The sequence below is a fragment of the Apteryx mantelli genome, chromosome 9 (assembly GCF_036417845.1).
Source record: "Apteryx mantelli isolate bAptMan1 chromosome 9, bAptMan1.hap1, whole genome shotgun sequence".
Classification (NCBI taxonomy): domain Eukaryota; kingdom Metazoa; phylum Chordata; class Aves; order Apterygiformes; family Apterygidae; genus Apteryx; species Apteryx mantelli.
In genome coordinates, this window is record NC_089986.1 from 12,014,485 (window position 1) to 12,029,584 (window position 15,100).

A 15,100-nucleotide genomic window follows, 5' to 3' on the forward strand; every position below is an offset into this window, starting at 1 on the left:
AAAGTTCCCTGGATTACCCTTTCTATTGTACATGTGCTCTATATTTGGTATGCTTTTCTCTGTCATCACCTTCAGAAGATGCACTGGTACAACCTTACACTGCACAGTCTGAAAAATACTGACCGCTCAGTCTTCTTGCTAGGCACACAACAGCTCTTTCTCTGTGAGTATTGTGTAGAGATCAAACGTGATACAGAGGAATTGGAAATGATGGGTTTAATTTGTGAACTGTCTCCCAATCTCCTGTAAGTACCTTTGGTTCTATGCAGCTGTTTCCAGGAGATCCAGTTATAAAGCCACTTGAAGAACATCTCCTGCAGATGTAGAAAGGTTAAGACAGAAAAGTCCCACTTGGGGAACAGAAAATTAAAAATATGAACACCACAAAGGGCATAATGCTAAATACAAAGAAATTGAATACAATGAATCCAGGTATGAGCCGCAGGGCAAAACATGGAAAGCAGAAAAGGCTGAAAGAGCCTACAGCAGCTGAAAACAGAGCTACAGCAGCTATCAGATCCCAGCTGACAGTATGGCACTGTGGCAAAGTATCTAAAGGGCTTGTCTGTCAAATCAGAAGAAACAATTTCTTAAGATTTTGCTTTCTTTTAATCTTATTTTTTTTTGACACTCAAAGGGTTCTTTTTTTCCTAGTCATCCAGGTTAGATGCTGCAGATGTTTCCCAGTGGTGCTCTAGCTGTATATTTTTAGATGCTGCTAATTAGTCCTGAAACTGAATAGGCCTCCTGGTGCCAAAATACATCTCTCAGTATAATTAAATCACTGATCTTACTGCTAAAATTTATCTTGGATACTTTAATAAGTTGCAACAGCTGCTATGAATTTAAGTAGGAAGAATGAAGGCAGGTCTGCTGCTCTGTGTGTGTGTCCTACAGGCTTATGATATTTTGCCCTGGCTCATGAACCATCTCCCAGATCTTCACAAGAAGGTATGTGCTTGTCAAGAGTTTGCAGGTTTTGCAGATTCTTTTGTAAGGAAGGAAATCAAAACCCATTGACTGAGGGAGCAGGAGAAACACAGGGAAGCAGGATTTTTACAGATTTCTACCTGACTCAGGTACAATGAATAGGGTGCACGAATGCTGTGGTTGTGGGATTCATTGCTGTTCTTCACTATCCTGAACATAGACCTTCTCAGAACAAGATGGAAACATCTGACATTTCTACCTGTTTCTGGTCATTTGTTTTTCCAGGGAAATGGAGCTATCTCGGGGTGTCTGTGTTTGAGGGAGCCTCTCCCACCCTGAGACACTTCCTCCAGGTGCAGGGGAAGCCACAACAGCAATTTCCAAGAATGACACAGGGCTGTGTCCCTGCAGGATGGCAGGGAAGGACAGTGGACGAGTAGGGGGACTCTCAAAACTTGTTCTAAAACTTTCAGTGAAATAAAGAAATCCATGGAGTGTTCTGAATTCAGCAGCGCAGGAGATCTCTGAAAGAAACATCTGCTATTGAAATGTATCCAACTACATCTTTTGCTATCATTCAAAGTACTTAACACTGCCTGTGAAACAGGCTACTTCATTCAGACATGAAGAAACAGAAGTATGAGAGCTTACTACTATTTCCCACTGCTCTTCATGTTTATCTGCTTTGGAAAATCATAGATTCTGCAAACCATGGACTGATGAAGTCTCTTTGAGATACATCAATGGCTGTACATGCTGTACTGTCTCCTGTACTCTACCCTTACCTCTCTCCCTCTTGCAGATAAAGGCAATCCCAGCTCTATGGTTCGATGAAGACAACCTGCTCTGGGTTCTCTGCGACATCTTTTTGGCAGAAACAGAAACTGTAAAGGACCACTTTGTGCTTGGCACTGCTCCATATTTTGACTCATCGAAGAGGAGAAGGAGACTAACGAGGTCACATACACAACCACTGATTGTGCTTTCTCAGAGAACACAAGAAGGTCAGCATTCCAACATCATCAGGTCAGAAATGTAAAGGTAACTGCACCTCCACACTGGCAAAACTTGAAAAACTGCAGCTAACTGAAATTTCATACTCCTTGTGAGCTGGCAGTAGCTGGCAAACACATCTTTGATTTATTGAGAATCATGGGACTGACACAGGCCAATTAGCTTCAGCTTCACCACGCTGTCATGTGCTCTGGCAAGAAGTAATTCACTCTTTTTTTCCTTCCTTTGAGAGTCAGAATAAAAGTAGGGGGAGCTGGGCACATAACAAGCTTTTTACATTCTCTGCTGTTGTGTCCCAGCAACAGTGCTGCTGAGCACAGCCAATTGTCCAGGTCTCTCCCAACCTGGTCATGAAGAGAGAGCAGTGCTGTCAGACGGGCATTCAATAGGAAAGGGAAACTCCCATCCTTAGCATCCAGCTGTGACATGGGATCAAAACCATTTTTCCTTTACAGGTCACAGCTATTCTCCCCCAAAACAGCATCTTCTGTCTCTCTGAGAAGTGGGAGACACCTTTAAAGTCACTTGCCAGTTAAAAATGGCAATTCTGTCATCAGTCATTCTCAGCAGGGAAATGCAGAAACAAGGGGAAATTCCATATGGGATCCAATGATCCATAGAGAATTAATTCATCAGCAGTTGAGCCTTGCTCACTGGCATGTCTTACAGTTTCCTCTAAAATGTTAAAATAGCTTTCATGCCATTTGCTAGCTAATAATTGATTTCAAAGTGTTGTAGCATGCTTTTATATTGGGAGGATTTCATTATTGCTGTATAATATATTACAATGCAGTGGCTGCCATTAATATGTTAGTGCTTACCTCTACAAGGCTCTACTAGGGTTTCTGTTTTTTCTTGTTACTGTTTTTGGTTTTTTATTTTCATATGTTTAAAAATGCCTCCATGGCCATTTCAACAGTAATCAGTCACAGTATATCAACTATTTTTAATGTTAAAAATATTTCACATGTTTTCATTTGTAATAACACTGACCAGATTAAGTCTTTTATTGTTTTCTCACCCATTTGACACCAATATTGATGTGCCTGGAGTTTCACAGTATGAATTAGCAAAACTCCTTTGCATTCAAATAACAATTCTCAACAAAAACATCTTAATTTTTTCAGAAACAGTCATGTGTAAAGTGACATTAAGGCTGTTTCTGACAGCTCAGTCTCAAGAGCTCATCCTCCAGTGAGGAGTAGTCTATTTTATTGCATATGATGGAGAAAGATGCATAATTTGTACAAGAGGAGGGTTTTTCCTTTATCTATGCGTGAGCTAGTCTGGGGTCAAGCCATAGAGGAAAGTTCCTGCTGATCACAGCCAGTGTTACTGGTGAGTGGTTGCACCTGCAGAAGGAATGCAGTTATACTTTCTCCTTTAAATGAAAGTATTTTCAGAAACTCTGGGCTAGGAATGTAGTACACAGCTTCAGTGCCAAAAAGTAGTATCATGACTCCCACCTGTCACAGGGATATTGATCAAATTCATGTCCACTCTTACATTGTTAATCAGGTAAGTGAGAGCAGGGCTTTATAACAAGTTGCCTCCATTAACTTGCACGGTGACAAACTATTTGAGCTTTACACAGGCATGTTTAAAACAAAGGAAAAATAGCTACAAAGATGGCACCTAGAATGGGATAAAACCATAATGGAAATCACTTTCCTCCCCCTGGGACTATTTGCAGATCTTGGAAGGAGGATTTAAATTCCTGATGCCAAAGATAGATGAAATTAACTGATGAATCTCCCAGAAAAAGGTTTTGCATGATTTGCATGGATTATTTTGCATAGACTCTTGAAGCCTTTTGCAACGACTGATGATCTTTCTCAACATTTTTGAAGCAGATCAGATTTAATAGATTGTTTTCAGCCTTCCATAAAGTCCTGCCGTTAATATGTCTCCCCATCCCTGAGCTCATCCATACACTTGCTACCTATAAAACCTTATTAGGTCATTAGCAAAGAATGTTTTAGTGCATTAGAAAGAAACATTCACCAGAGAGCTTAATATAATTCTGTATAGGGTAGTTCTCTGTCTCCTGTCACTGCAGTGGTTAACTGGGAACGTATTTGAAACAGCAACAGTCCTAGGAGCTCAGGTAGTAGGAGGGAGTCTGAGGTAGAGAGGATTCAGATGAAGATTCATGCTACATACAGCTAAGGCAATCAAATAGTCAGAGTCTGCCAAAAGCAGTTATCCTGCCCTGCTTTGTCCTTGCCATGTTCTCCCTCTGCTTCTGCTGCATTAGCAAGACAGTGGCCAGGAGGTGAGTGGGTTCAGACTGCGGAGCTAGCAGAAAACTATTCCTGCAAATAAAAATGAAAGGCTATCCATCAAATCAGTTAGATGAATCCACTCACTTTGCATTCAGTGATCAGTAGATCCAACCCTGGTGAAAGGGGAAATGAGGGGGCAGAACTATTCACTTTCAAGGCATTTTGCTTTATGATTAGATTATAGACTGGTTAAAACATGAAATTGCATGAAGCAGCTTGCCCAGAATCACACAGGAGGGCTGTAGCCCTCGGTTTGATGCTGATGTCCAGACCAGGGCATTAGTCTTGTCCTCACTGTGATACTGAAAAGTGGTTCACCTCAGTTCTCCTGATCTGCTCTTCCTGCTGTGCACAGTGCAAGGGACACACTCCATTACGGCCCAGCTGCATGTGCTTTGGATTGGGTGTTGTGGTTAATTTGCTTGGGCTGTCCAAGTGCTCCAATAGGACTGGTGCCTGTGGGGGTGTGGATCAGGGGGCGATGACTCTCGGGCTGTCAGGTCACAACAGAAAGCACTGGGAGTGAGGTGGGAGAGCAATGTTCTCTGGAAGTCAAATTTTTACGGGCATCTTTGTCTTTTTCTTTGTCTGGATTTGTCTGATACTCCTGAACATCCAGAGGGCCCGAAGGAAACTGCCTCCAGGACCAACACCTCTCCCCTTCATTGGCAATCTGGGAACACTGGACTTCCAAATTCATCATGAAACACTCTTGAAGGTATTGTTACTTTTTATAGTTTTATGACTAGTCCAAGTGCAGACACAGCAAGACTCCTATCATATCCTGGGCTGGAAAGTAAAAGCATCTTTCTGCTGCTTCCTGGTTTCAGTCTGAACTGTGAGCTTTCTAGTCAGAACTTCAAGACGTGTTTCCCTGTAGGACTTTAAAGAGGACTGGCAGTGAGTGGAGATGGGCTGTAGCAACAGTTGCAAATAGCACCAATCACTGAACACTCATACAGGCAAAAGTAACCTCTGCTGGAAGCCTGTTACTACAGTGCATGGTACAAAGAGGGAGGAAAGGAAATGGGAGGAATAAGCAAAAATCATCAAAGAGAGGCAGAAAGCAAAGCTTATTAGTTTGAGGGATTAACTCCCTCACTGGCTGAATGGCAGAGCTTAAAGGGTTGTGATCAGTGGTGCAAAGTCTGGTTGGAGGCCAGTAACTAGTGGTGTACCCCAGGGATCAATACTGGGTCCATTCCTGTTCAACTTATTCATCAATGACCTGGATGATGGGAAAGAGTGCACCCTCAGCAAGTTTACTGATGATACAAAACTGGGAGGAGTGGCCGATACCCCAGAGGGCTGTGCTGCCATTCAGAGGGACCTCGACAGGCTGCAGAGATGGGCAGAGAAGAACCTCATGAATTTCAACAAAGGCAAGTGCAGGGTCCTGCACCTAGGGAGGAATAACCTCATGCACCAGTACAGGCTGGGGGCTGACCTGCTGGAAAGCAGCTCTGCAGAGAAGGACCTGAGAGTCCTGGTGGACAAGCTGACCATGAGTCACCAGTGTGCCCTTGTGGCCAAGAAGGCCAATGGTATCCTGGGGTGCATCAGGAAGGGCACTGCTGCAGGTTGAGGGAGGTGATCCTTCCCCTCTACTCAGCTCTGGTGAGGCCACACCTGGAGTGCTGTGTCCAGTTCTGGGCTCCCCAGTATAAGAGAGATAGGAGCTACTGCAGTGAGTCCAGCAAAGAGCTACTACGATGATTAAGGGACTAGAGCATCCCTCATATGAGGAAAGGCTGAGAGAGCTGGGACTGTTCATCTTGGAGAAGAGAAGACTGAGGGGGAATCTCATCAATGTGTTTAAATATCTGAAAGGAAGGTGTAAAGAGGATGGGGCCAGACTCTTCTCACTAGTGCTCAGCAATAGGACAAGAGGCAATGGGCACAAACTGAAACACTGGAAGTTCCATCTGAAAATAAGGCAAAATTTTTTTACTGTGAGGGAGACTGAGCGCTGGAGCAGGTTGCCCAGAGAGGTTGTAGAGACTCTTTCCTTGGAGATAATCAAAAGCCATCTGGACAGGGTCCTGGGCAACCTGCTCTAGGTGACCCTGCTTGGGAAGGGGATTGGACTAGACGATCTTTAAAGGTCCCTTATAACCTCAACCATTCTGCGATTCTGTGAAATCCTGCAGCCCTTATTTCAGCAACATTGCCATTGACTGGTTATGTTTTGGCACAACAAGGCCCTGGAAGGCTTCCTTAGGTAGAGGCCTGTCCTGGCCAATACACAAACAGCAAAGTGGGTGAGTTTGCAGAACAGTGGAGGTATTACTGCTTCAGGCCAGTCCTTGCTATTGGGGATAGGAATAAATTAAATTGCTTTTAGGAGAAAGGACAAAGAAAAGCTTTGTTACCTGTGGTGTTAGATTTCAAAGGTTGGGCTGAGACAATAGTTTCTCATCCTCAGAGGTTCTGCTTGTTTTGGGAGGGTGTTGCAAGCATCAGTAATCATCAGATATTCACTGCGAAACAACCAAGCAGATAAAGTCTTAAGCCATTTGGCTATATGAGCAAGCAGCAGCACAGAACTACAGCTAGGTGACATTTTATATACTATTTGGTATAGTAGTGTAACAACACCGTGCTATCCTGCCTTTTTTTTTTCCTTGGACAGTGCAGAGGCATGGAAGGAACGCATTAGTAGTGGTGCTGATGTTCCTTAATGTGGTCCATGCACTGCATCTGCTAAACAGGACCCTTTGCTTTCCCCATGTGCTGCTGGAGGATGAGCCAGGAAGGATTCACGCTAAGAATTCATGCCATGTCCCCATCCCTGGCTCTCCTGGGAACCTCTCTTTGCAGCAATGTTGGTGGAAAGGGAAATCAGAAAGTCTGAGAGGCACGTGAGACAAGATGCATCATCAAGGCTCCCTATTTTCTTGTGTGTAGATGAGAAAACATGGGCTCTGAAGTTCCCTTGGGTATTAGATGGAATCCAATTCAGGGATTTGTGCAGCTGTTTCTTCTTCCCTCTCCACCTTACTTGGGCTATTAATTATGGTAAAAGACTTGACTTCTGACTGCTGTGGAAACAGTTCTTAAAATTACTCTCCTCACCTGGTCTTTTTGACTTACTCTTCCCTACAGAAATCACCCATTGCTTACAGTGAGTGGCAGCAACAAGGCACCTGATCGTATTTGCATGCATTTTCAATACAGCCAGCATATTTCAGAATTCCTGGCTGCATCTTTATTTCCTCCAACACTGCTAGGGGAGAGGCCTGCACCGATCTCCAGAGAGATGTGGTCCTGCTTATAGATATTTCTGAGCTACATATGTTGAGTTCAACAACACAACATGACCAGTGGATTCCTAAGAGCAAATTGCAGAAGTCAGGACGTGTGGAAATTGTGCTTAGTCAAACTGTTAACAGCTTTACAAATGACCTGTTCCCTGTTTTTCAGTTCCCTGAAAATCCCTGGGGCATGGATATGCCTCTTCAAACTTTAAGTGTCCATCATACATTATTGAAGTGCTGCAAACACTCAGAATAAGGTTGTACAATATGTATATGTATACACACACTTATATATAGTTATATGTGTGTGTGTATATATATATTTTATATATATATATGTAATACCAAAAGTATGTGTGGGCACCATCCTTATTCACCCCCCTGCTTCATACTTTAAAATCCCTGAAACAGATGTTCAGAAATCCTTACCTCTGGTGTCCTCCTATCCCATATAGTCACAGGCTAGCTAGTGTTGTTACTATTTGAACTCCTAATTCCTTGAGCAAGTTAGTACCACCCTGTATTCCCTCCCTGTGTGCAATTAAGTCGTTCTCAAATATCCAAGGTCAAAGAGTTCAAAATTGGTCTCTGATTTCTGAGACTTAATTTGCAGAGCTACTGAGAGCCCAAACTCCATCTGCAATCAGTAGGCTCTGTAGGAGCTCAGCACCTCCCAGGCATCTCATGATACCCAGCATATCTCAAATGAGGTACCCCAAATCAGTGGCTACATTTGAAAAATTTGGCTCAGCTGCCTCACTGTGCTACACCAAGCACAATGCTCAGTGCAACAGTGAGCAAACATTACCATCTAATGGCTGTGCATGTTAACTACAACTATAATTTCTATTTTAACAATGAAGGCTTTTCCTTGTGTAATTACTGATACAGCAACATGTTTAGAAAAAAAAAACATGGAAAGAGAATAAAAGCAGCATTTATGATTTTGCAGTATCCTTCCATCACCTCTGGTGGGGCAACATAAATGGGAAAAATCTTGTTGAAGTGTTTCTGAGTAACATGACATGGCTGTTGGCTATATAAACTGCAAATACACAAATAATGAAAGATTAAATAATAATGCAATGTAGTAATAACAGTGAAAGCCCTCTAAGATTTTAATAGCGAAACATGATTCCATCCTTTTTTATTTCTTGACAGCAGGACAAAACTTCTCCCTTCCCTTTCCTGGGCAATGTCCCAGATGAACTGCAAACCAGCCCTCGCATAAGAGAAATGATCTTTGGGCTGTGGTCTAACAGTACCACTGGATGCGGAAGGGAGACACAGCCTCTTCGTAAATTCCTCATGTCTATATGTCATTGTGTATCTCATTGTCTCTCTAGGTGGCCAGGAGGTATGGAAATATATACACACTGTGGCTGGGAAGAACACCGGTGATTGTGCTGAACGGATTCCAAGCAGTGAAGGATGCCTTGATTGGGCATGCTGAAGAATTTGCTGAGAGACCCATCACACCCTTCTTTAGAGAGGTCGTGGGAGGCCCCTATGGTACTTTTTGTTGTTGCATACACTGAAATATTTTTACCATAACAAGCTGTTCAGAGGACAAGGCTGGGTACAATGACTGCATCTACTCTTATGCCTCTTTTCAAGATGTGCTGCTCTTGTTAGGAAGATGAATGCTGTAGACTCATTGCTCCACGTCCTTCTCAAATGCTGGGCCCCAAATGTGCATTCAGTACACAAAATCAGTGGGTTTATACCAACAAGAAAACATTTATATACTTGCATAGCCTGGGCAATTCTTAGTAACTGAGCATGTTACCAAGCTATCTCAGGAAGTCTTTGCAGTAAAAGGCATAAAGTTGTAAGCATATCAACTAGTATGACTCAGTGTGTGTTGAGTATCATTCTAGGTAAAGTAGTAGAAAAGGAAAGTCAGACATGGGGCTTATTCCCCACAAAAAGGATCAAGTAGATGTGAAAAACAGCATAAATGTCTCCGAGTTCTTATGCAAGTACTGCTGGGGATCCTTCCAAAATTATGATGGCAAGTCTTGGAACCACTGTAATTTCACCAACCCTGCTTATGGGGAAGCCAGTCCCATACTTCTCCCCAGGCATTCTCCATTTCATTGCAGGCATCATCTTTTCCAATGGGCACACCTGGAAACAGCAGAGACGCTTCAGCCTGATGACTCTGCGGAACCTGGGTCTAGGCAAGAAAAGCCTGGAAGCCTGGATCCAGAAGGAAGCCGACTGCCTGGTCAAGGTCTTTGCCAGACAAAAAGGTGAAATAAAGATCTGTATGTGGTCATGACATGGCAAAAACATCTCACTTTCAGTTGAGTGAGTACTGACTCACTGACTGGTGTGTGAAAGAGCTCATTCTCCTTGACTATTTTAAACCCTGGCTTTTCTACTGGAGGTTGCTAATTTCCCCTATTTCTATAAATGATACTTTCACAACTCATTTTGTACTTGGCCGGAACATCACATCTGACTCGTTGCTTTTACTCTAACCCTTTACTGGGGAAATACTCCTAAATTGTCCTGGATATGCCCTTTTCTGCAGGATGGACTCCTTCCCTCATTCATTAGAAAGGTGCCCAAAGAATGAGCTCCCAATTAGACTCCTGTATCTTGATCCCTGAAGGATCAGTTATTTGTGTAATCCCATGCAAATCAAGAGCAGGCTGCATGGGAGCTCAGCGTAACAATGGGCCATAGCCTGTACGAGAAGTTAATGATGCAGCTTTCTCTGTTCGTAGGCAGACCTATGGATCCCTCTCTCCCCATCCTTTCTTCCGTCAACAATGTGATTGCTGCTGCGCTTTTTGGACATTGCTTCTCTAGAGAGTCTGATGCATTCCAGAGGCTGCTCAAAGGCTCCCAGGCCATGGCAGAATTCCAAGGCACCTTCTGGCCTCGAGTAAGCAAAGGACTGACCCATTCCCTCCAACTGTATCAAAACCCTACGGCCTTCTTCAGTGAGCTGTAGCATGAAACAGTCATTCTTTGCCAATGCACAAGGATAAATAAGAGCTCTTGACTAAATACTGAACTCTGCTAAAAACAGCACTCACTTCTGTTCTCTTCTTTCTCAGTAATGGTTCCTCCACAACCATTCATGGCTATCTCTGTCCACAGACTCATTGAATCTCCTCTATACCAGTTCTCCTCGGATAGACTGATTTAACTTTATATTAAGATTATTCAGCAGCAAGCCTGCCTTGGGGCCACACTCCAGTTTTTCCTCTTAGCTTTTTCCTTGAAGGTTTCTGTAATAGCTCACATTTCCTGTGTTAGACTGGGATCTTTCCAAACCATCCAGAAAAATACAGCAAGCTAACATCGTTGTGGCTTTGAGAACTACAGCAAAGCGCTGACTTAAGGTGTAAGAGGGAACAGGCAATTAGGGAAAGGCTTCACTTAGAAAACATAAGAAAAACTGTACTGTAGGGGATTTAAACCCCCTGACTCTGAAAGATACTAGTGGAAAGCAGGTAATCTGGAAAGTAACTGTATGCTAATGGTCATCCTTTATACATTTTGTGCCTCCAAAATAGACAATAAAAAAAATTAAGTGGTCATTTATTTCCTATCATTTAACAAATAATATACCTGGATCATAGACATGGTTAGCTATGGTTCAGCTGTGAACATTGAGGCTTTAAAGAGTAGCTAAGATGTCACGGTGTTCCCTGTGCTTGTATTTCCATGTGCAGCTCTACGATACTTTCCCATCACTGTTGAAGCACTTAAGCCCTGTGTTAATGAGATCGCTGGTGGCATTAAAACACATGCAGGATCTACGTACAGTTATTAAAGATGAGATCAGGAACCACCAAAAGAGCTGGGTGCCTGGAGAGCCACGGGACTTCATTGATGCATACCTAGCTCAGATGTTAAAGGTAACAAATAACTGTCTTTTGTGCAGCTGCAGCATATTTAAAATACTTGTAGGTAAGAGATTTCCAGCTGCATGGCTACCTCCTCTTCTGAGAGATTTGTTGGGATATTTGTTTCTTTTAACTCAACCTCAAAAGCAAAGTATTTTCTCAAAGTACTAAGGATGTTCCTCGGCAGTCACCACAGAAACAGTAATGTTACTCCACCCTAGATTGGAAAAAAGTGTATTGTACACTGTTGTTCTCAGTAAGTAAGATTTTTTTAACAGATCTGCATGGCTGCTAGCTTTCCAGCTTCATCAATTCAGTATGAATCCTCTGAGGCAAAAAGCTCTGCTGCTGGAAATTTGTTACACTATTAAAACTGTTTTACATCACATTCTCTGTCTCACATCTGAAGGCAAAGGATGACCCAGCTTCTACGTTTAAAGAGACCAACATGGTGCAAGTGATCACAGACCTCTTCATAGCAGGTTCAGACACCACCACTATCACTTTATGCTGGGCTCTCCTCTACATGATGATGTACCCAGAAGTACAAGGTGAGAAATGCATGCACCTGCACTTACCCCTGTGACTGTCCTTGCTCATTGCAGAGTAATAGGCAAAATACATTTGACTTCCCTGCCCAAATCTTGAAGTTTAAGGCGTCTTCCACTGTTTGAGTCTCTGCATAGAGCCTAAGTATCAACTGCCTTCCTGACTACTCATTACTAGCCTTTTTCTTCTGCAGAACGAGCCCAAGAAGAATTGGATGCTGTCATTGGTCCATCCCGTGCAATTGAATATAAGGACCGAGCGATCCTGCCATACACAAATGCAGTTCTGCATGAGATTCTGCGTTATAGCAGCGTAAGTGCCGTGGGGGTTATGCGCAAGTGCACCCAGGATACCATTCTACAAGGCTTCCCTATCACTAAGGTATGTTAATGCCACAACATTTTTTGGTATGATCCTTAGACAAAGCAAAGAAAGGCAATAGATTCCTCTTACCTTTTTTAACACCACATGTTGCGTTTGTATTTTGCCCCAGCCAAAGATGAGTTTGAACAACTTGTGAGAAACTCTTCATTGTGCATAGGATGCAAGACATGATCTACCTCCTACAACAGAAATAAATTCCTGCTCAGCTTCACTCTCCTTTTGAAAAAGATGTTCCTTATAATGGTTTTTCTATACTGGATTTCAGGAGTTAGATCAGTATAATTATATCAGTATAATGATCTTGTGCTTCTTTAAAACTGATGCAAGCCAAAGTCAAGTAGAAAAAGCACAGAAATTCTTGAATAACAGTGTCCACAGACACAATTTATTGTATAAGCAAAACGCTTTAGATCCATATCCAACCTTATATATGTGGTCTTCCCAATGGATAAAACCTGTGTGGCTCTCAGGGAAGATGCCTTTGAAAAAAATCAAGATGGAAAGTCAGAGTTCTTAGGACAGTGTGAAGCCTTCAGTTCAGCGGGTTTTTTTTTTTCCAAAGTTTCTGATTATTGTAATCATAATTTTCTTGTAAAATACCATTCTCTGGTACTCTAGAATCAATGTTAAAAAATACCTAATAATTTCTAAACAAGCTATTCTGCAGGAGACAGCATAGCATGACTATGTTTCTCATCCCATAATAATTAGTTGGCACTTGCATTGGGCAATTTCAAGAGAGCAATTGGCAGCTTGGCAATTTATGTCAATAGTGCTTAACTTGTGAGAAAGATTCTTATATGCTCATTTTCTCTTTCTATAGGGCACCTTAATTTTCCCCAACATATTTTCTGTTCTGTATGACAAAAAGCAATGGGCAACTCCTCGAAAGTTTAACCCTGGTCATTTCCTGGACAAGGATGGAAACTTTGTGAACAGAGAAGCCTTTATGCTGTTTTCTGCAGGTAAGAGCGATCCTCAGTATTGCTCACAGCTTTCCTATAGTGATTGTTTCACAGGGCAAAACCTCCCTCACATCTGATCTCCTCCCACGAGTATCTTTGTTCATTCCCATAATAAGGTCTATGCAGCAAAAAACAGATGCTGATTTCAGAGACCTGCAGCAGCTTCACTTTCTTGAGGAAAAGAAACTATGACTAGATGGTGTCTGAAATTCTCAATGAAATGAACTGCGATTGTGGGAGTAAGGTAGATTGTCCTGTGGGAAAACAATGACCAATTAAAGATCCCTCAGACAGCAGGAGATAGAAGCCTGTTTGCTAATTAAGAACTGGCTCCTGGAATGTACTGGAAATACCAATATTGACACCAGTGGAGACCAAGAGACCAGCAGATGAAGCTGCTGCATATCAGGTTTATAGATGAACAGCATTTATATATGAACCATTTTTAGAATGCATTCTTTCACAAATATATTTGTAAGCTGCTGGTCTTCAGAGCACAAAGATCCAATTTAGGTGTAATAGCAAGCACCTAGGAAGTTTTTAAACTGTTCCTGCTGGTATTTATTTTAAAATAATTTTTGATGTATTCTAAGACTATGAAGGGAGTTCCAGTTGTTAGGGTATTTAGCCTAGGACTTGCGAGACCCCCTTCCCCTGTTCTGTCACACTTCTCTGATCTCACACACATCACTGAGACTCTCATTGCCTTAGTTCCCAGAGAGTAAAATGGAAATACCAGCATCATGTTTCCGTGCTTTGCAAGGATAGATACACTCAGACATTATAGTAACAGAACAGGTAGTACCTTAAGTATGTCAAATACCCTTTTTTCACATTCCTGATCTACAGGTTAAGGATTTTTTCTGACTCTATCCATGTTGCAAGTTGGTGGAGAAACAGAAATTACTTTGGTCAGAAATCCGATCATTAATTCTGCTAGATAGCAGAAATTATTGGTCAGAGGTTTGCAAAATGTTATAAGAAGATTCTCTGTTTATGGGGTAACCTGGTAATTGATTCACATAGTTAGGGGAAGCCGGACGAGGGATTATCTCACTGCCCTCTTATGAACTGCCCATTAACCTCTAACACACCAGGCATTGCAGGATTTGACTGGTATATTTTTTCTCTCCTCTTCCTATCTTGGACTCTATCCATGTCTCAGGTGAGAGACACTAGAGAAATACAGAGGCAGTAGACATAGGAAGGAGTTGTAGCTCTCAGCAGATCTGTTCACAGGGTGGCCCAAGGTGCACGTCAACAGCTCTAGAGCACTTCTCCGTTTTCACACCGTGGTAAGCGGCTACATGTAGGGACTTGAAATCTCTCCTGTTCTTCAGGGCTTCACAGCAGAGACATGCTCTTGCCCACACAGGGGTGAGACACGTGCATGACACATTCTCCTCGCTCCACAGGCCACCGCGTGTGCTTGGGGGAAGGGCTGGCCAGGATGAACCTCTTCATCAACTTCAGCAGCCTGCTGCGGGCATTCACCTTCCGGCTGCCAGAGGGAGTGAAGGAAGCCGACGGCCGGCCCGTCATGGGGTTCATCCTCCAGCCGCACCCGTACGAGACCTGCGCCATCCCTCGCTAGGCCTTAGGGGGAAGGGATGGGCGCAGGCCACCTGGCTGAGGGTCACCCTGTCGCCGCAGGAGCTAGCTGGGAGTTTTAGGTGTTGAATGATCACCCGTTGTCTACCAGAGACAAATGAACAATATGAATAAAACGGGGAGGTACCTGAACCCTTCGGGCTGCGTCTCTCCGCACCGGCGGCGTCGCCGAGGGCAGGGCGTGGCGCGAGGCCTCGCCTCAGGGCGCCTTCCCGCCTCTGGTGGCGGACCCGACTGAT

At 43.1% G+C, this 15,100-nt stretch overlaps 1 protein-coding gene across 1 annotated transcript; it reads left to right on the top strand.

Moving 5' to 3' along the window:
• The first annotated feature begins 4,767 nt into the window (after nucleotides 1–4,767).
• On the top strand, nucleotides 4,768–14,844 carry LOC106483793 (cytochrome P450 2D6-like). The gene is made up of 9 exons (XM_013941810.2): nucleotides 4,768–4,947; nucleotides 8,833–8,998; nucleotides 9,592–9,741; nucleotides 10,222–10,382; nucleotides 11,179–11,364; nucleotides 11,762–11,903; nucleotides 12,095–12,282; nucleotides 13,109–13,250; nucleotides 14,666–14,844. Exons 1-9 carry the CDS (start codon nucleotides 4,768–4,770, stop codon nucleotides 14,842–14,844), a joined length of 1,494 nt encoding a protein of 497 aa, XP_013797264.2.
• The last annotated feature ends 256 nt before the right edge of the window (nucleotides 14,845–15,100 follow it).